This window comes from Urocitellus parryii, chromosome 7 (genome assembly GCF_045843805.1).
Source record: "Urocitellus parryii isolate mUroPar1 chromosome 7, mUroPar1.hap1, whole genome shotgun sequence".
In the NCBI taxonomy this organism is placed as follows: Eukaryota; Metazoa; Chordata; class Mammalia; order Rodentia; family Sciuridae; genus Urocitellus; species Urocitellus parryii.
The window spans coordinates 158,077,841-158,099,156 of record NC_135537.1 but is presented as its reverse complement, the minus strand read 5'-3'; the positions used below and the strand labels follow the sequence as shown (position 1 = coordinate 158,099,156).

The 21,316-nt window shown below is 52.3% G+C and overlaps 1 protein-coding gene across 1 annotated transcript in view; it reads left to right on the top strand.

Annotated features, from left to right (window-relative positions):
• Positions 1 to 5,785: 5,785 nt before the first annotated feature.
• The window catches only part of Abcc3 (ATP binding cassette subfamily C member 3), a 45,413-nt gene continuing 29,882 nt past the window's right edge, over positions 5,786 to 21,316 (top strand). The window contains exons 1-4 of the mRNA XM_026386793.2: positions 5,786 to 5,830; positions 20,188 to 20,364; positions 20,666 to 20,791; positions 20,994 to 21,131. Of these exons, the coding sequence (XP_026242578.2) occupies positions 5,786 to 5,830; positions 20,188 to 20,364; positions 20,666 to 20,791; positions 20,994 to 21,131 (486 nt within the window). The remainder of the gene's footprint in view (positions 5,831 to 20,187; positions 20,365 to 20,665; positions 20,792 to 20,993; positions 21,132 to 21,316) is intronic.

The window sequence follows — 21,316 nt, the reverse complement described above, 5'->3', positions numbered from 1 at the left end:
CTTTTCTAATTGCTCTTTTGGACAGAAATGCCTCACTCCTTGGAGCAAACACCTGGTTTGATCCTCCTAGGGTGTGCAGGAATGCCAAACTGATTCCTCTGGCTTCCTCCAGTGAGGAGGGGGTATTTATAAGCTGATTTTTTTTTTTTTAAGCAAAGCTGTACAAAATTCAAAATTCCTCGAGTTTTGCCACCTGGATGTACAGATTAAGCTTTTATATTTTTGTAGAATTCTGTAGCTGTCTATTCCCCGAGGGTGGGAGATTTGGGAAGGGAGCTCTGCCATCTTTTCTTCTTTTGGTGATTGGAGGATTCTAGGTCAAGGTTAATCAGAGACCAGACCGCTGCCCTGTCCCCTCATTTTCCATCCCTGCCTCTGGCTAGCATGGCAGCAATTTAATGCTCTAGTGTTACTTAGGGTGACTCTTAGTATCCCTGGATCTTTCTGGGGTCCCCTTCCCCTGATCCCCTCTTCCCAGTAGGAACCAAAGGAAGCTTGTTTAGGGTACACGAGCTAGGCTTTGGGGTTACTCTCTAGAGATAGGCAGTGGTCAACCTAATGAGAAGGACTAGGTCCCCACTCCCTCCTCCACCTCCATCGCTGGACCTGAACATTTCTCTGGAAGGAGGCCGTGGCTGGAGGGGTCATCTGGATAGTGATAGGGAAAAACGAATAGCGGAATCAGCGTGTATAGCTCAGGGAGACAACCATGGCCTCTCCCCCAACAATGTAAAATCATCATCAGGGATGGAAACCATTGTGTCTCATTGAAAGGCTTTGGAAGTGGGAGTAATGCTGCCGAGTCTTTTGAACAGCAGTCATAATAATGCCAAAGCTGACCTCGGATTGCTTATCTGGGTGGTTATTGATTCTACTCTAGGATCCAAAGGGGGTGGTGGGGCGAGGGTGGGGAAGTCTGAAGAAGGCTGGAGGAGGGAGGGGCTGGGGACAACACATCTTAGATGAGGGCCACCAAGAGGAGTCCCTGCCTACAAACTTGAGTGATGGGGAGGGGTGCTTTTGGAGATAAGAACATCTCCCTGGTGCTTGTGCCCTCAAGTCTTCTCTTGGGGGTTCACAGGAAACTGTGTCAACAGCTTCAGGCCCCCACCTCAAGCCTGGCTGCTTTTGCTTCCTCCACCCCCAAAGCTCCAGGAAAAGGTCTGTCTGGGGGTGGGGGACAGGGAAGAGGAGTGAGCTGAGCTGGTGCTAAAAACAAACCTGAGGCTCATATGCAGTCTCTCACTCGCTCCTCAAAACACCCCAGCAAGGGAAGTGCTGTTGCTAGCATTTTCCATGCAACAGTGGGTTCAGAGAGGTTAAGAGACTTGCCCAAGGTCACACATCCAAGAAATGGCAGAATTGGGATTGGACCAACCTGCAACCCATGCCAGCCCAGACTGTTCTCATTGTGGAGAAAACAATGGGCTGAAGGGAAGAACTGTGCTTATAAAACGAAGGGGTGTACAAGACAGCAAGGACACCCTGTTCCAAAGCAGTTACATTCCGGTTCATAGAAAGGTACACGTGGGTTCCCAGGGTGGCATGCTCAGAGACGGTGGGCCCCCACAGCTCCCACCAGCCTTTGGCCACAGGGGGCAATGGAGAGGGGTTCGGATCACAGGGTGAGGGGTCCCTCAGCTCCAGCTGTTTGTCCAACAGCTGGCCAAGGCTGTTCTGCAATCCCTGCAGATTCCCAGGCGCCACCCTTCCCCGGCAGTTCTGCCCTGAAGTCCAAGGCACCTGCTCTCCTCCTCCCCTCCCACCTTCTTTTCTTTCCTGCCCTCTAGCCCTGCCCCACCCAGACCTCACCCACTTTTCAAACATCCCTTACCTCCATCTTCACCCCTGGTCCCCACCCACCACATCCTGGTGCCCCATGGCCCCCTTTCCCCTTCACTGGGCCAAGGAAGCTGCCCTAACTGCAGGTTGTTGTGACAGAAGTGCAGTGAGGGCATCAGACGCCAGGTGGCAGCACGAGGCACCCTCACCTGGTGCCACGCAGTGCCCCTCCTGAAGAGGGACCAAGCCAGGGAGAGGATTCCAATAGTGATGGACACCTTGTATGGACAGGTGTTCTATAAAACTCCCCCAGAGAAGGAAACAGAATCCCAGAGCCCACTGAAGGACTTGGGGTAGGGGTGGGGGTTCAGATAGGAATCCTGGCCATCCTAGGACCAAGTCCAGATATTCAATCCCTGTCTAAAGCTGGTGGACTCAGGACTAATCCAGGACAGTGACGGCCAGGAGTAGAAATAGTTCTCAAGGCAGGTTGAGTTGTGCATGGGCTTCCTACTCAGGGGAGGAGGGGCAGAGCAGGGCAGGTCAAGGAGGTGGCTGCTCCAGGAAACCCCAGGAGGGAACTCTGCTAAGAACTGCTGAAATTCTGCAAGCCTTCACCCTGGTCCAGGTGTGGGAGCTGCTGGCTTTTGCCCACGGAGCTCATTAATTCTTGCTTTGAAAACTCCAGAATCAGGCGCAGCAGCCAGTGATCACACATGCATGCCAAATCAGGTCAGGAGCAGGCTGGGTGGAGGGGCAGCCTTGCTGAGGCCCTGAGTGGTCCAGCGGGGCCCCTGCCAGGCTGGGGTCTGAAGGAAACAGACCTCATCACTTGGGAGGAAAGAAGTGGGAGGCAGGTATGAGAGCCTATGCTTAATTTAGGGGTGCTCCAGGCCTTCAAGGGACGGAGGGAGTGAAGGAGAAGCAGGCAGTGAAGTGGACAGGGGTTTGCTCCGTCCTGCTGCCCCTGGCCTGTCAGCTCCAACCTGACTTCCCTGAGGCAGCATTTCCTGGGCCTGGGCCTTCCCTTGCTTTCTCTGCTGTCATGCCTGCTCTGGGCTGTGCCTTGCCATGAGCTTATCTCGCCATCTCCTTGCCAGGAAATCCCCGGTGCTGAGTCCTCCAGGACACTCACTGCTGAGGGAACTACAGCATTCTGTCAGCTCATTTAGCCTGGAGCTGCAGTCACCTGGGGAGGGAGAATGGGAGGTGGGTTTACTACGGCCTCTCAGTCCCTGTTCTCAACCTGCGCACAGCACTGGTGGAGGCTAAGCCAGACCATCAGTGATTACAATAGAGAGAGGGGGGTGGGATGTGTGGAGGAAGGGATGGGATGGGGAGGTCCAAAGAAGGCTTCTGGAAGGGTGGAGGGTCTTGGGTGAAATCTGGAGGGATAAGGAGAGTTTACCGTGTACAGGAGGAAGGTGGGCTGTGTGGAGGACATGCTGAGCAGCCTTGAATGTTGGCCAGGGTAAGAGCCGGGAGTACAGGAAGTGCAGTCTGACCTAGGAGCTGTGGCTGGCATTCAGAAGGTGGGGGCTTCTCCTGCCTGTGCCAGGATGGACTCTGTGACCCTGGGCAAGCTGCGGGATGTCTCAAGGCCTCTGAGTGTTTCTCTGGCGAGAAGAACAACCAAAACCATGGCATCCTTGAAACACTTTGCTTATGATTCAAGGGCTGTGTGAAAGGGCCACATTCCATCAGCAGCTGTGAGCGCTGAACCCTAATGCTTTAGAGAGATGGAGGGAGGCAAGGGTTGCCAGGGGCACCCACCTTGATCTTAGAGTCTCCCACCCAGTGCTGTAGCTGGGGAAAAGCAATGGCAAGATAAAAGCCTAGGGCCAAAAGGGCGGGTACATTAGCCCCAGTGCAAAAGCCAGAACCAAAGGGGCTCGACCCCAAACTGAAGCTCTAACCAGTAGACTGCCTGGCCTATCTTGGGGCCAGAAGGTCCCAGGTGGAACCAGTCTGGCTCCAGGTTCCACATGTCAGGAAGGGAGTCTTCTTGGGGAGTTCACCTCCTGAAGTGCCCTGAGGGAAGATCCCCAACTCTCCCAAGGGTAAGGCTAACCTTCCTGGTTTATCTGATGCCCAATGGCCCCACAAGCCTAAGAGGAGGAAAGGAGAGGAAGGGAGAGCCCAAGATGGTGGTGGAGAGGCCAAGGAAAAAAGACAGGGGCAGGGGGTGCTGAGAAAGCACAACAGCATCAGCAGAAGACCTAGCAGGAGCGTCCCAGCAGCTCAGGCCATAGAAGGCTGGAACACTGGGGCTGGAGGAGAGTTTAGTGGCCCCTTCCTTGTCCAAGCTGCTCAAAAAAACTGGGTCCCAGAGACATCAAGGAGCTTGCTGAGGTCACAAAGTTCTCAAATGGTACTGCTTGAGGCATGAAGGGGGTTGAAGGTGACTCAGTAGGTCTCTGCCCTTGGGGACCTCTCAGACTGGCAGGGAAGACAGATTCTTCTCAACTAAATATAACTCAAGGCACACTGTGACAAGATGTGGAAGCTCTGTGAAGTGTTTTACCCAGGGAAAGGAGGAAGGAAAGGTGGGCATAAATAGATGAGTGCAAGGGAAGGGGACAGACAGAAAGAGGGCTGATGGGGTCTTTCTCAGTGGAGGGTCCCCAGTCCAACTGCCTGGGGAGGGAGAGCCTCGTTCCCAGCCTTACCACCTATACCGGGGTCTGCCAATCTCTGTTCTGACAGCCTTCCCTTCTGGTGACTTCCGGCTGGCCACTTCCCCGCTATCTTGCTGACTCCCTTCCACGCCTTCTGCTTGGCAGTCAAGGAAGGAGAAACTTTGTTCTGAGAACAAGTGCCAAGGAAGGGACCCCGAGGGGAAACTGGGCAGAGGTGGCAGGCAGGGCCAGGGGAGAGATGAGCCAGGGGAAGAGCTGCCCAGGAGAATTCCTTCTCAACCCTCAAGAAGGGGTGGTGAGTGGCTTCTGGGGCCCTGTTAGGGGACAAAGTGAGACTGGAGAAGTGAGAGATGGAGGGATCCTGGCATAATCAAGTGGAGACAAGCAAAAGAAGGCCACTGACCCCAAGTCCATTTTACAAGTGGGAAATGTGGAGTCTCTGCCTTAGAAAGGGGGTACTGATATAGGGATCTTCTGGGGCTTTACCTGTCCAACCTGCACCCCGACACCAGGCTGAAAGGAGAAATGAACACATTTGGTGCCTAACTGTGTCAAACAAAGTGCTTTGCATACTTCTACCATTGAATTCTCAGAGAACCCAATGAAGGAGATTCTGCTGTGATTATCAGCATTTTACAGACACAAAAGTTGGAGGCACAGAGAAACTCTGGGCCAGACCAGGGAGCCACAGAGCCTCAGGAGGCAGCAATTTAAGGGAATCACAGGAGATCACGATCTAGACCATGGTGGAAACTCCACCCCCACCTCCCTCACTGCACACACCAGTACTGGTGTGTTGTTGTCTACCAGTTGTCTCTGGCAACTTGGGGGGAAGGGGTAGCTTTCCATCATCTGAGCCCACAAGCTCTTCCCATTTTCCAGATGAGGAAACTGACATCCAGATAAGAACTTGACCTTATGAAGGATTTCTTTTAAAGAGGGGGGGTTGCTGAATCCCTCTCCAAGTCTCCCTGGTTCATCAGCCCCCAGTGTTCAGGGTGGGAGGCATGTGTGTGCTCTGGTCCCCTGACCCCGGTTGGAAACAAACTCTGCTGTGGGCCTGTCAGCCTCAGGATCTAGAGGGGCAACTCTGGCATAACTCTGGGGCCACTGGAAGGGGCTGTCACTGTGTCCACGATCCTTCATTCCCGCCCCTATAGTCCCTGGAGAGTTGCGATTTCGTGGAGGCGCTTTCGCAATCGGCAGGGACTGAAGAGCAGGATCCGGACCGCCCAGGGTAGGGTTCGGCTGGGCGGGTCTCCGCGGAGTGCGCAGCGGGGGCGGCTCCCAGAGCCTGCTCTGCACCTCTCTGCACGGGGCTGCACCGGACCGCGGTTGCCCTCTCGCCGCTGCGCCTCGGCTCCATGGACAGCCTGTGCGGCTCCGGGGAGCTTGGCTCCAAGTTCTGGGTAAGGCGAGGGGCTCCGGGGCCGCTGTGGAGGGGGCCTCCAGGTCCCCTTTTCCTGTCTTAATGCATAGATTGGCAGATGTCCAGGGACTGGCAGTTTACGGGCCAGCCCTAAGATGGCTTGGGCGCCCCGGAGGGGGCGACGAGGCGCCAAGAATGGAGCGTCGATGGGCCCCCTTGTTCCTGGGTGCCACTGAGACCCCGGATGCTTAGAACTGTACAGAGGTGGCCCTCGTGGAACCTGAAACTGGGGAACTCCACAGTGACTGGCCACACTGCCCACAGCCAGGTCCCACCAACATCAAAACCTGAGGCTTGCCCTGTTCTTCCCTTCCCAGCAGCCTGAAGGACAGGCACAGTGTGTGGCACCCCAGGGATCAGGAAGTGCCCCACCTGCCTGCTGGCCCCAGCCCCTCTGTCCGTTGACCCCATCCTGCAGAAAGAACATTTTGCTCTTAGCCACCTTCCTGGTGAACCCTCCAGCCCCTGATCAGTTAACTAGGGTTTAATTGGCCACCCTGCACCTCTGCACTGGGATCCCAGGGCATCCAGAGTCCTTGCTCAACCAGGTATTTTGGAAGCCTGGCCCTGCAAGGACCCATCCTTTTTGGCAAGAGTTCCTGCCACAATATCTCTGGGCAAAAGCCGCCTGGCTGCAGGTCAGTGAGCAGACTATCCTTCCCACCCTGGACTCAGAAGAGAGAAGCAGACCCCACTCTGGAGACAGGTCTTTACAGGTGCAGGACATCAGGATTCCTGAAATCCAATACTCTCCTTTGACAAATGGAGGCAAGAGGCCCAGAGAGAAAGAGACATGCCCAAAGTCGCCCAGTTCCATGAAAGCAGCATTGGGACAACAAAGGAGGCCTTTTGTGACTCTCATCAATTTCCTTTCAAAGACACCTAGGCTGTTGACCCATGCCACCTAGCTCAGTTTGGGTACATTAGGTGTAACTGCCTAAGATCTCTCCCACCAGCTGAGGCAAGTGGGAGATGTGGTCTCCGTTCCAGAGATGGAACTCAGAGTAAAGTGGCCTATCTGTGGTCATCCCAGGGTTGACTAGCATAGGATACTCTCAAATCCAGATTCAGAATCCCAATGTGTCTTTTTCCCATTTTGAGTATATGTACATATATACCTAGTGTGTACACACACGTGTGTGCCTATGTTTGTGTGCTAGGGGTGATAGTGGGGTGTTATTCATAGGTATGTGCTATATACCTGGGTATGCATGAGTGTGTGTGTGTGCGTGGGCGCACATGCACACACATCAGGAACCACATTCTGGTTTGTTATTTAAGGTGTCTTAGGATGGTATTTAAAAATTTGGATGGACCAAAGGCATTACACAGATTTTTTTTTTTTTTTTTAGTACTGGGGATTGAGTCCAGCAGCACATTACCACTGATTTACACCCCCAGACCTTTTTATTTTTTATTTTGAGACAGGGTCTTGATAAGTGACCCAGGCAGCCTTGAACCTGTCATCCTCTTACTTCAGTCTCCTGAGTAGTTGGGGTCACAGGCATGTGCACCACGTTCCAGCTATTACACATGAGTTTTTTCTAAGCTTGAGCAATGGAGTACCTGTAAAATGTCTTTGAAAATTTCTCTTTTTCTCTGGGTCACTGAAGGCTAACCAAGATGATAAAACATCTCTGCCTCTACCCTTCTTGCTAAGCCCCACAGGACTCCATGGCTGGTGTGACCATAGCTCTGTCAAGGTGCCAGAGTGACCAGGCAGGTGTTGTACCCAAGCCTTAGATGCATGGTCCTCTTGTTCCTGGATATCAGTGAAACCCCAAGTGCTTAGAACTGTACAGAGGCGATCCTCATGAAGCCTGGAGCTGGGGAACTCAGGACTCCCTTCCTACACAAAGTTTAGACAACCTTTGTCTCCACCCTTGCACTCAATCTATTGTGGAATCTGAGAGTGTCAGAGCTTGGGGGCCTGAAGCCGCTAGCCCAGTCTCTCACGGTAGAAGGAGAAAAGTTACACCATAATCAGTTACAATCTAGGTACTGGGGTATGGTGTCTGCCAATCTTGCCATTGCCTGACTGTACACCTTTGAGCCCCTGGCCCCCCTGGGCCCTGAATTTCTTCTTGTTGCTACAGGTACTTTCCCTAAGGGTCTCATCTCAGACCTAGCAGGAGTGACATTATGACTCCCTTACAGGGTCTCTGCTTGATTACCTTAAATGATAAGGAACTACTTCCATGCACATCCCAATCTGAAAACATCCTCCATCTTTCATGTGATCTCCTTGCTCCTGGAAGCTGTTCCTTGCTGTGCCTAGTGTGGCTGGTGACTGGGGGTGGGGTTCAGAGAAAGCTGGAAGCCTCTTCCAGCTAATTCTGATGTTTGCAGACAAGGAATTCTGATGTGTGGAGACAAGGAAGGGTCTCAGGCCAGGAGGCTGGAGCCTCAGCTATAGCTGTTACCCAAAAAGCCTGGGATACTCATTTGTGGCATGCTATTTTGCATCTCATTTGCATGGCGTATCATTCAGATGTACCTACCCTTGAAGCTTAGGGGCTGAGGGGACCCACCTAGTGGGAAATGGTTCAGGACAGTGAGGAAGTATCAGAACTGGAAGGGACAGGCAAAAGGAGTGGGGTGTTCAGGCCCTACTTGTTTACTCTGCCAAATCTTTCATTAGCTAATCCTCAGAGCCTTGCTTTCTTACCTATGAAATGGGGAAATAATTCACCATCTGCTCACCTTGCAAGATTTTTGTGGGGATACAGTGAGATAGGGAATGAGAAATGATTCTGAGAATCAAGAAACTCTCTGTAGCTGGCAGGTCCTGGTATTCCTTGAAAGTGCGGGGAGGACAAAGAGAAATGAGGTCATAGGTAATGTAAGAGACTTTGGAAACCTACAAGAAAATGGCTCTTGGGCTGTTGGGGCAGAGGGTCCTATTTCAGCTGTTACTGGGGTCAGGAGACTGATCCTGGCTAAACCCATCAGCTTCAGCCCCAGCCTGCTCTGAGGGTAGGAGACTGGGGGAACATCCATGACACCCTGGACATATGCACACACATCTGGACACACACATATCACCCGCTGCATACATGATTTCTCTATTTCTTTTTAATATCTGTTTCTCTCTCCTCCCTCTGCCCCTGCCCACCCACCAACCACCCCTGGCCTCACAGCAGGTTACCAACATCTCTGAGCATGCCTTGGGAGTTTGTGTGGAAATAAATTCCAAAGGAATGAATTGTATGCTGTATGCTGGGTGTGGTAGCACACACCTTTGAGTCCCTGCCCCCACCCCCCTCCCTGAACTTCTTGTTGCTACAGGTACTTCCTCTAAGGCTCTCATCTCAGTCCCAGCTACTTGGGAGGTTAAGTCAGGGGGATCCCAAGTTCAAGGCCAGCCTAGACAACTCAGTGAGACCCTATCTCAAATAAAAGCAAAAAAGAGATGGGGTGTAGCCCCATGGTAGAGAGCTTGCCTAGCATGTGTGAGGCCCTGGTTTCAATCTCCAGCACCAAAAAATTTTTAATAAAAAAGGGTAATTTGTGTAATCAAACTAACCCACAATTCGTGAGGGCCGAAATAGCTCCAGAGCAAAGGAGGTCATTGTGAACTTTTACTCTGACCTGCTGTCCCTTTCTTGAAAGTTTACTCTGAACTGAGCAATAGAAGTTGGACAGTCCCCAGGGGTGAGGCGAGTACATGGTGGAGGGACCCAGGACTATTTGCTCTCAGGAGGTACCAGCCAATATGCAGAACTAATCATATGACCCCAGGCAACTAAGAAATTCAAAGATGGTGACCATAAAAACTATCCAAAAGCCAGGCATGGTGACACACACCTGTAATCTCAGCCGCTTGGGAGGCTGAGCCAGGTGGATCAAGAGTTCAAAGCCAGCCTCAGCAAAAGCAAGGCACTAACAACTTAGTGAGACCCTGTCTCTAAGTAAAATACCAAATAGGCTGGGGAATGTGGCTCAGTGGTCGAGTGCCCCTGAGTTCAATCACCGGTACCAAAAAAAAAAAAAAAAACAACTGTCCAAAAAATGGCACTGACTGCCTAATAAGTAGTGAGTTCCCAATGGGGGTTTGTTGGTTCCTCCTCGGAGATTTCCAGACTCCTCTTTCCCCAGCTCTCTCACTACACCAGACATCTATTTTCTTAGTGGCAGCTCTTGTTCCAGGCCCATGGGTCCCCCACTGGTCAGACTCACACAGTAAGGGAAGGTCCTTCTCTGTTGCCTTTGCTGTGTACCCACCCTAGAGAGGCATAAACCCTGGTCTCTTGGAAGCCCATCTCCTTGTGTATCCTCCTGTGCTCTAACAAGGACCAATTCTGTTGTCCATTAGCTGTGTGCCTTTTGGCAGGTCATTCACCCTCTCTGAGCTCTAGCCAGTCTTAGGTAGGCTCTGGGGCCTCCTTTAAGTGTGGAATTGTACTGTGATGATTCTGGGAGGGTGAGCCTAGGCTTGGAGGCCAAGACCATGATGGAGGCCTTCCAAACTTAAGGGCTCTAGGGTATCAGGGTGTCCCAGGATGAGGAGGTAGCAGGTGTGCTTAATGGACAAGAGCCATATTTCATGGGTTTGGCTCTCACATGAAGACAGTGACATGCAAAGCTGTGAGGAAGCTGGAAATGACAGGGCCCCTGAGGTAGGCAGATGAGTGGGAGGTGGGCAGTCCTTAGCCTACAGGGTACCAAAGCTCACCTGCTCCTCTCAGGGATCTAGTCTCACCTGCCAGGTCAGGGACCCTTGGAATCTCTTCCCTCCATCCTGGAGACATTGAATCTAGTGCTAGAAGGCTTTGACCTTTGAGGAGGGAAATTGGCCCTAGATTGACTTCCCTTGTCCACCCGGACCTGGATTGAAGGCTAGAGACAGGAAAGGAAGTGAGTCAGGCGAGCGGCTTTGCCGAGGGAGCTTTGCTGAGACTGTCTGCTAGCCCCAATCAGGGACATGGTCTCAGAGCACCATCTGGCCTCCAGGAAGGGCAATCCCAGTCAGGACTAGAGCCAAGCTACTCTGGAGAAGTGCCTGGGCTCTGGGCCCCCAACCCCCACACCATGAGACTGGCGAGGGGGTGGGGGCAGGACCCCTGTAGGAGGGATGAGACTTGGGTCTATCCTTGCTAAGGTGGCTGGACCGCCCCCTTCCCCCACCTAGAGCTGTTCTTGTTTCTGAGGCTAAATCCAGAGGGTGGGGATGGTGGAGGCAGGGATGGGTGGAGACGGGGCCTAAGCCTGGATTAGATTTCTCCTTCTAATAGGATCTTCAGGTTTCTAGTCCAGGATTTCCCAGAACCCCCAGTTAGTCTATTACCCAGGTGTTGGCAACTTTCCCTGATCCCAGGGTGGACTGCATGACTAAAGGAGGACTTGCAATGCATCAGGTGACCTGGATCCAGGTGGAATGTCATGCTGGAGCCCTTCCGGGTGTAGAGGAAGCTTTATATAAACCCAATCAGGGGCTGGGACTCTGAAGCTTCATCACCGGTATTCAGATTCTATATCAGCCCTGGGTCTCCAGTGTCATGAACATTACGTGATCATTCTGGCACAGACCGGAGTTCAATTAACCCATGCCCTTGTGGGCCAGCAGCCCCTTCCGGGTTCTGATTGCCAGTTAGGCCTCTGAGCCACGCACTGGCCCAGCCCTGCCAATGTGGGGCCTCCCAGGTCCTGCCTCCCAGAGGCTTCCTGTTTCAGCCAGGGTGGCTCAGTGGGGGTAGATGGGGATCAGGGCTGCCCCTTCCTTTTCTTCACCTCCTTTGCTGCCGGGATAAATGATCTTGTCTGTCAATTCCCAGCCACAATCTGCAACCTCAGGAACTGCCCAGCATCGGTGGCTCCCCCTTCCTCCACCACACAGGATTAAGGAAATAATGAATCTTCTCATGACAGAGCCTGTCAGCAGGCTGGGGCCCCGGGGCTGGAAAGTCCCTGGCAGAGCTGCAGAGGGCTCCGGGGTCCTCACCCCACCTGCTGTGGGTGTGAGTCTGCAGGGATTTTGGCTGAATGCCCGTGAACAGGCATCTGCCACATGGTCCATTATAGGTGCTGGACCTTCCGCCTTATCAGCCCCATCCAGCTGTTGAGGAAGCCACGGTTGCTGTGGAAACGGTGTGGGCGACGCTGGAGCGGGGGCTGTGGGCCCAGTGCCTGCCTCCCAGCTGCTGCCCTTCAGACCAGCAATGGCAGGGAGGGCTTCAGGAGCCCTAATCCATTCTGCCTTGAAGGGTTTCAGTGGGGGAATGTTATAGGGTCCAGGAAACGACCTTCACAGACCCCGTCCTCGCCTTCACTTATCTACTTAACTTTCTCTGGACTAGAGGCCCCTTGAATTGCTTGGCCCTTGGCCTTGATGCTGGGGGAGAGAGGAGCGTACTCTGCTCCTGGGCAAGAAGTTGCCCCATGCTGAGATGGGGGCACCTTCATTCATTCCTTTGTTTATTTGTTCTTTGGTTCAACAAATTCGTACTGCATGCCTTCTCTGTGCCAGAGGCTGCTCCCCACTCAGAGTTTCATGGTCAACAGAAGGTATCCTTAAAAAAAATTTAAAAAACTGTTCCCTGGGCTGGGGATGTGGCTCAAGCAGTAGCGCGCTCGCCTGGCATGCGTGCGGCCCGGGTTCGATCCTCAGCACCACATACCAACAAAGATGTTGTGTCCGCCGAGAACTAAAAAATAAATATTAAAATTCTCTCTCTCTCTCTCTCTCTCTCTCTCTCTCTCTCTCTCTCTCTCTTTCTCTTTAAAAAACAAACAAACAAACAAAAAAACTGTTCCCCAAGAAGAGAATGCATATTCTAGTGGGAGGAGGAGAAAACCCATACAGGTAATAAGGAACTCAATTATATGGGATGAGAAGAAGTATAAGAGCTATGGGGGAAATAGAATAGGTTAAGAGGGCTGGGGGCTGGGGCTCTAGCTCAGTTGGTAGAGTTGCCTCACATGCACAAGGCCCTGGGTTCCATCCCCAACACTTCAGAGAGAGAGAGAGAGAGAGAGAGAGAGAGAGAGAGAGAGGGAGGGAGGGAGGGGGTAGGGAGTGAGCTACAACTAAAATTGGGAACATGAAGGCAGAACTCCTTGAAAGGGCTCCATCTGGGGCAGAAGCAGGCATGGAGTGTCTGAAGATCAGCACCGAGGCCAGGGCGCTGGGATGAGCCGAGACAGGGGAGTTGGGGAGATGAGGTGAGCCGGGTGAGGGTGCTGATAACAGGGTCCAGATGAAGCCTTCACTTCAGCCTTTGTTTTTACTCTGAGGGACAGAGAGCCCTTGGTGGGTTTGGACCAAAGGAATGACATAGTCGTGTAGCCTGTCTTAGGCTTCCGAAAGGTCTTTCTTTAGCTGCTGTGCTAGAAAAGACAGAAGGGCACGTGGCAGGAAGAGCATGGGGAGGACTGTGGAAATAATCTGAGCCGGAGAGTGGAGGTGGGGAGCCGCAGGCCAGGTAAGGCTGCCTTTTATAGATAAGAACAGTGGACTATAGCACTGCCGTGAAGTTCAACCAAAGAATTTGAAGGTAGAGTGGACAGTGTTTGGTGAGGGATTGGGTGCGGGGTATGAGAGAAAGAGACAAAAGGGATGAGCCTGCAGAGTCGGGCCTGGGGGAGAGAAGAAAGGAGGGCAAGTCGCCATTCATGGAGCTGGGCAGGCTGCAGGGGAGGGGATGGTCCCATTCTGGACCTGTCCTATAAGACAGGGCTCTGGCGTGAACAATGGAGAATCACAGGCGTGGGCAAGTACCTGCTGCGTCCTGGGGATGCCCGGCCTCACCCAGTTGGGTCTTATTTATCTAAAGGAAAGGAGTCAGCCAGGCACCGGGGCACATGCCTGTAATCCCAGTGACTCAGGAGGCTGAAGCAGGAGGATCAAAAGTTCAAGGCCAGCCTTAGCAATTTAGCCAGGCCCGAAGCAACTTAGTGAGACCCTGCCTCAAAATTAAAAATAAAAAGGGCTGGGGGTGGGGTTCAGTTGTAAAGCACCCCTGGGTTTGAGCCCCAGTACCAAATAAGTAAACAAAGGAGCCCAGGCTGATCACCCTGAGGTCAAAGCAGCCATCCTGTCCTCACACCCCGAAAAAGTCCCTTGGTCATGGCCACAATGTCAGCCTCCGTGAAATAAAGCTTGATGTTCCCCCACAGGCTTCCCCAGGCGCTGCCTTGTTAGGTCCAGATGCTGCGCAGCTCCTTCTCTGCCCCCTGGGGAGGTGGCTGGGGAGCTGTCCTCACTCTCATTGCTTGCATGGTGACACAGGTTGAAGGAGCTGATCCCAGTCATGTGACTCAGGAGTAGTGGACCGGAGCCATACTGGGCCCTCCACTGGAGCACTGGGTTTTCTTGGGACCACTTCCTACAGACCTTTAAAAAAGTCAGCCACCCACCCTCCTGGCCAGGAAGCAATTCCCAATCCTGCCCTCACACTGGGACTCCAGCCCCTACCCACACCGTCCCTGGAGAGTGTGGGGCAGCACAGGCACCAAGCAGGAGGGGAACACCCTCCTGTTGTGGGAGAGAGCATGTGTTTACATACACAGGCCCTGGTGACATTGCATCACAGAGCCAGGTGGCCTATCCCAGCCCCATGCTGTCAGGTGCCCTTGAACCTGCTGCCACTTTTTCGTAAACAAGGTCCCTCTGTTATATACCTCTGGAAATTGTTCTGAGGCAACAAGCAGATGATACTCACGTCAGTGTGATAAAGACCATCTGGGACACAGAAAGGGAAAGTCAGACCTGGGGTGCCCCAGACAGGCTTCCTGTGGGAGGTGAGGCCCAGAGACCTGATGGTCTGAGTTAGGGTTGGCCCAGGGACAGGCTCTCTGGGTGGGGCCACCCACTGATGGTGGAATGGATCCAACAGCCAGGCCGTTCACACAGGGGAGCCCTGTGCAGGAATGAAGATGGGTGATCTGCCCTCACATGCACCCTCCAGAATGCCCCCCAAAGGATGTCAGGAAAGGAAATCCAGACAGGAAGGCTGCGTACCGACCGTATCCAAACTGGGCAAAATGGATCCACCTCAGGATGGGGGTTCCCTCTGGGGTAGGCAGGGTCTGGGTGGGGGACAAGAGCTGCTTCTGTCTCTTGCTGGGGATGCTAGTTACACAGTTGAAGTCCTATGGGTGAAGATTGGTGGACATGTACACTTCAGATGTGTGTACTTTTCTGTGCAGTGGCGCATGCCTGTCATCCCAGTGGCTTGGGAGGCTCAGGCAGGAGGATCACACGTTCAAAGCCAGCCTCAGCAACTTAGCGAGGCCCTGAGCAACTCAGCAAGACCCTGTCTCTAAATAAAAAACAAAAAGGGCTGGGGATGTGGCTCAGTGGTTAAGCACCACTGAGGGCAATTCCTAGTACCCAAGGGGGTAACTGGCTAAGGCCAGATTAGCTCTGTCTGCTTTCCCTTCCTCTTAGAGGTCTTGACTGGGTAGACCCAGTTCTCTGACCACCACTGAAGGCTCGGCAAGAATGCGTGTGTGCTTGATTCTCAGAGTTTGAAGAAATACCAAGTACTTGTAGACCTCTGGGATATAAGATCCACACACAGGGCCTGGGGTTGGCTGCAGAGAAGGGATTAGTGGGAAGGAAGGAGGGAGGAGAAGCCTAAGGGGCCTCAGGGTGGGTGCTGGGATTTGGCTCCACGAGCAGCCTGAGCCACTGCAGGTTTGCAGGCATGTGGCAAGGGGCACAGAGCCGTGCTTCAGAAAGGGTCATTCTGCAGCAGTGGCCGGGGCAGTGGGGGTAGAGGGCTACCCGGATGGGATTAAGAAAGGAAGGCAGTCTGCAGAAAGGGAAGCAGCTTATGCAGGCCAGTTCCCTTCCCCGGGATAGTTTATTAAGATGGAGAACTCAGCCCACAGAGTTCAGCAGTTCATAGCCTGGTGCAGTGGCACACGCCTATGATCCAGCTACCTGGCAGACTGAGGCAGATAGAGGATGGAAGGTTGAGGCCATCCTCGAACACTTAGTGAGACCCTACCTCGAAATTTAAAAACAAAAGGGGGTAGGTTTGGCCGGGCACAGTGGCACATGCCTGTAATCTTAGTGAGCTGTGAGGCTGAAACAGGAGGATTGCAAGTTCCTGGACAGTCTGGATAATTTAGCAAGGCTGTCTGTTTCAAAATAAAGAGCTGTGGAGATGTAGCTCAGTGGTCAAGCGCCCCCTGTGTTCAATCTCCAGTACTATAAGGAAAAAAGAAAGTCCATGTAGACCATTTCAAGCCAGTTGTAAACACTGTGGGAAGATGTGTAGACTTTTTCTTCTAGACAGTAGGAAGCCGCAGAAGGTTTAGAGGGAAGGTACAGTATCATCCTTTTGTTAATTAATTCATTTCTTCAATAAATATTTAATTTAACTTACTTAAGCAACTTTTCTGAGCACCTACTATATGCGAGACACCCTTCTAGGGTGCCTAAGTAATTAGGATACATCAATAAATGAAATAGGGTTTTTTTTCCTTCAAGGATATTACATGTTGTAGGAGGAGATGAAAGAAAATATAATAAATGAGTAAATTATATAGCATGTTAGGTGGTGGTGCTATTGAGAAAGAAAGAACAGAGAAGGCAAGGCATTGGGAAAACTTGCATAGGCTACTGGTGGCAGCATTAAACAGGGTGGTCAGAGAGGCCTTGTTGAAGAAGAAATAATGAAGCATGTATGGGAAGAGTGTTCCATACTCATAGAGACCCTACTATGCAAAGGCCCTGAAGCAGGAATTAGCCTTGTGTGTGCTCAGGAATAACAAGGTCAATGGCTAGAATGAAGCAGTAGAGGCAATGGGAGAAGCCATGGGTCAGGGGGAAAGGACACTGTGCAGGTCCCTGTAGGCTATTATAAGATGTGTAGAGTGGAGGTGTCCAGTTGACCAGTGGATTTGAGGAGTAGTAAACTGGAGAGATAGACATGGAAGTCACTAGAATATCAATGGTACATTGGGACGAGCCTGGGAGATGTAGCTCAGCAGTAAAGCGCCCCCTGTGTTCAATCCTCAGTACTGCAAGAAAAAAAGAGGTATGAGAGGTGCTGAACCCTTCAAGTTCAGATCATCCAGAACAGATGAGAGAGAGCACCGAGGGGATGTGTGCAGATAGAGGAGGAGGAGAAGAGAAAAGGACTAAACCCCAGGGCACTCTCACACCAAGAGGGGAGCCAGCAACACAGGACCAGGACCAGGGATGAAGGAGAAGACCAGGGTCAGGTCCTCGGGTAGTTGGAAGGGAAGAGACCCCATGGTAACTGCTCATGAAGAGATGAGCGCCAGGGCTGGTATTTTGGTGAGGGGCCAGGTGGGAGGTATAATTTTCCCCAGGTTATCCATAAAGAAACCAAGGTGCAAAGAGGGGAGGGTTTAAGCACCTTGTCCACAGCTTACTTTTTTTTTTTTTTTTTTTTTGGTATTATGGATTGACCCCAGGGGTACTGTACACTGAGATACACCCCCAGCCTTTTATTTATTTTTTTTTATTTTGAGACAGGGTCTCTTGCTAAGTTGCCCAGGTGCGCCTCCAACTCCCCATCCTCCTGCCTCCTTCTCCAGCATTGCTGGGATTACCTACCAGCCTGCACCCAAGGTCATACCTCTCAAAAGAGGAGAAGAAGCTAGGACTCAAACACCTGCCCATCCAGCTGTTATTCTTTCACCAAGAATCCACAGGGCCTAGTGTCCCATGGGCCTCTGGATGGCTGGGAGAATGATGGTGCCCTTGGCAGAGTCAGGCAAGGCCAGGGGAGGGGCCAGTCCTGGCGGGAGTGAATGAGCGAGCTGTGAGAGGTGTTAAACACCAGGGGCTGGGCACAGATGGGAAGCCATCTGAGAGGGGCCAAGACTCAGGAGGGCATCGGGGCTGTTGCTGTGGATATGGGACTCGGTGCAATCTGTGAGCAGTGATGGGAGAGAGCCCAGGCCGAGGGAGGAACCTGGGGACTGGGGCTGGTGTGCACAGGGCCCGCTGGGAGGAAGAAGAGACAGGGCAAGAATTGCTTGCCCACCCTGTTGCAGGGGGAAATCCTGCTTGAAGGCTGAGGGGGGCCTATTTAATTTGCAGTTGAAGAGACTTCTGGTTCTAGAGGGTGGACTGAACATGGGACTTTATCCCCAGGCCTTCCTGATTTTCCACTTGAATAACAGTAAGCAATAAAAGATTCAATCCTGTAAGTCGAGAGAACAACACCTTGGGAAAGGGAGACAGTGGAAAACAATATCTATACAGGTCAGGAAAAGCTCAGGATTTAGAGGGCTGCAGAAGCGGGAGCAGGTGGGGAGTAGGGTGGAAAGCAGGGGCTGGTAGGGAGAATGTGTAAGGATAAGTTGGACACCCATGCTGCTTCCCCACCCCAGGCCAGACCAGCCCCAGACACCTCCTTGAAGACCTGGAGGTGTTCAGTGCAGATCTACACACTGCAGGATGGAGCCCCCAGCCTTATACCCAAATTGGCCCCAGAAAAAAAGACCTTCAGATTCTGCCAGTTGGGGAGGGACTCTTCTCTAAATGACCAGGTTTCTCCTGGATCACTGTGCAAACTAAGCCCCGCACAGCCTGCAAGGTGCCTGTCTGCTCTTTGGTGACTCATTCAGAAGTAGTGAGACAGTCAAGCGTGAAGAACCACCGCAAATTGGGGAACCTCCAATTTGAATGACAGAAACCAAACCATCAGAGAAACAGAAAAAAAAGGAAAAAGAGATTTACATGCAGGTAGAACCTGGGTAAAAATTAAAATGATAGTCATTTAAATCAGCACGGAAGATAAGTGATCATATCCTCAGGCAACGGGTGGTTCCAGATGGATGGGATTATGGGTGGTTTTTCTTATTATTTGTTCATATTTTCTGAGTTTTCTGTAAAGAACATGTAATGCTTTGTAAGAAGGTGGAGGTGGGAAGATCAGTACATCAGCAGCCTTGGAGGAAACAATCGCAATGAAGCAGGTGTCTATTAGTGAATTTATTTCCCCAACATTTTCCAAAAATATTCTTAGGTGTAGTTATTTCGACGTTTTGTTTTAGGTTTTGATGCTGGGTCTCGAAGCCAGGGGCACTTTACCATTGAGCTACAACCCCAGTCTTTTTATTTTTTATTTTGAGATAGGGTCTAGGTGTAGCTATGAACCAAGAGAGGTGCCAGGAGGGTGACCTGGAGGGGACCTATCATACTGCTCTGTCCAAGATGGAGCAGTTTCCCACGATGTGGACATTCAGGACAGCCCAGCCCAGCCAGGGATGGTGGGTCACCCTAGCTTTGTAACTTGCAAAGATTTCCCCACCTCCTCTTCTTCCTATGAATCTCATGCCAACACAGTAAGATAGTTAGGGCTGAGGGGAAGGGGCACCTCCATCATAAAGGCAACTAAGGCTCAGAAAAGCCCTTACCCAAAGACACCTGAAGAGGAAGGGGACTCTGAAACTATGGAAATGTTACTTTGATAAAATTAAAAATTGGGCTGGGGATGTGGCTCAGGAGAAACCTGCTTGCCTAACATGTACTCAATCCCCAGCACCACGCAAAAAAAGATAAAAGAGTTGGAATCTAGAATGACAGACAGCAGATCAGCCTGGGAGAGGTGAATAGCAAAGGGGCACAGGCGAACTTGTAGATGATGCAAAACACTGTGGCGGTGTTTTGCAGGCATATGCAAATGTAAAATTCATTGAAGTCATTTATTGTTGATTGACTGATGGATATGGGGATTGAACCCAGGGGCACACTCTTCCACTAAGCTATACCCCCAGTCCTTTTATTTTTATTATTTATTTATTTTAGGGGTACCAGGGATTGAACTCAGGGGTACTTGACCACTGAGCCACATCCTCAGCCCTATTTTGTATTTTTTTTAGAGACAGGATCTCACTGAGTTGCTTAGCACCTCACCTTTGCTAAGGCTGGCTTTGAACTCACGATGCTCCTGTCTCAACCTCCAGAGCCACTGAGATTACAGGCATGCACCACAGATCCTGGCCCCCTTTTATTTTTTGAGACAGGGCCTCACTAAGTTGCTGAGGCTGGCCTTGAATTTGAGATCCTCCTGCCTTAGCCTCCCAATTCACTGGAATTATACAGGTGTGTGCCACTGCAGGAAGGGCACATTCAAGTTGTGCACTTTAAATGGGTGTAGTTTATTGCACTTAAATTTTACCTTAATTAGAGAGAGATATGAGGAAATGGGGGCAACCACATCCTCCCTGGAGGGCTCAACCTCTGGGCAGCACCTGCTCAGATGCTTGCTCAGGCTCTTATCCTCACCTATCCTCTGGTCCATCCCCACCCTGGATGGATGGAGTGTCCCCCAGTCCAGCCACCTCCCTGAGGGAGAGCCAGTTCCTCAGGAGGCTGCCACAGCACTGAATTGTTCTCTCTGTCTCCAGGACACCAACCTGTCAGTGTACACAGACAATCCAGACCTCACACCCTGTTTCCAGAACTCCCTGCTGGCCTGGGTACCCTGCATCTACCTGTGGGCTGCCCTACCCTGCTACCTGATCTACCTGAAGTACCACCGACGTGGCTACATCGTCCTCTCGCACCTGTCCAGGCTCAAGACGGTCAGGGGCTCAGGGCTGTCCTCCTGGTGGGACTGGGACCTGAGGGGAGTCTGCTTCTAATGACCCCACCCCCTCCACGGCTGGAGCAGGTTCCCAGCCTCACCTGCCCTTCCTGTAGCCAACTGGGACATTCCCTGCTTGGGGAAGTTCTAGCAAGTTCACCAACAACAGAGCTTCCCATCCTATCCCCAAGAAGCTTCTGGGCCAGGGCCAGGCCCAGGCTCCTAAAGGCTTCAGAAACAAGACCCCTTCCCAGCAGGGACAGTCCCTGTCTCTAAGGAGTCTTCTGCCCTGTTCACAGGCCCTGGCCATCCTACTGTGGTGCATCTCCTGGGCGGACCTCTTCTACTCCTTCCATGGCCTGGTCCACGGCTTGGCCCCTGCACCTGTCTTCTTCATTAGCCCCCTGGTGGTGGGGAGCACCATGGTCAGTGTGGGACCCAGGAGCGGGGTGGGGAGGTCTCCAGAGGGTTGTGGATTTTGATGGGGGACCCGTGGGCCCTGAGGAGAGGGTTGGACACCGGAGACTCAGCGTAGGGATGACTCCAGAAACATCCAGCCACGTGGAGTGGGGAGGAATGGTCCAGATGTGTGTGCTCTGGCCCAGCCTCCCCACCCTCCCTGCACAGTTGCTGGCTACCCTGCTGATCCAGTACGAGCGGCTGCGGGGGGTGCAGTCCTCGGGGGTCCTCATCGTCTTCTGGTTCCTGTGTGTGGTCTGTGCCATCATTCCCTTCCGCTCCAAGATCCTTTCAGCCATAGCAGAGGTAAGGGGCAGGGAGGGAGCGATCCTGCCAGGTTTAGCCCTAGGTGGGGGGGTGCTCAGGGTTCAAGGTCACTGCTGAGTTCCAGGCCCCTCTCTGCTACCCCTCCCCTCTCCCATGACCTCCTCCTTTCAACACTTTCCATGTCGCCCTCTGCTTGCTGCATCTCTGCCTGGAAGCAGGCAGGA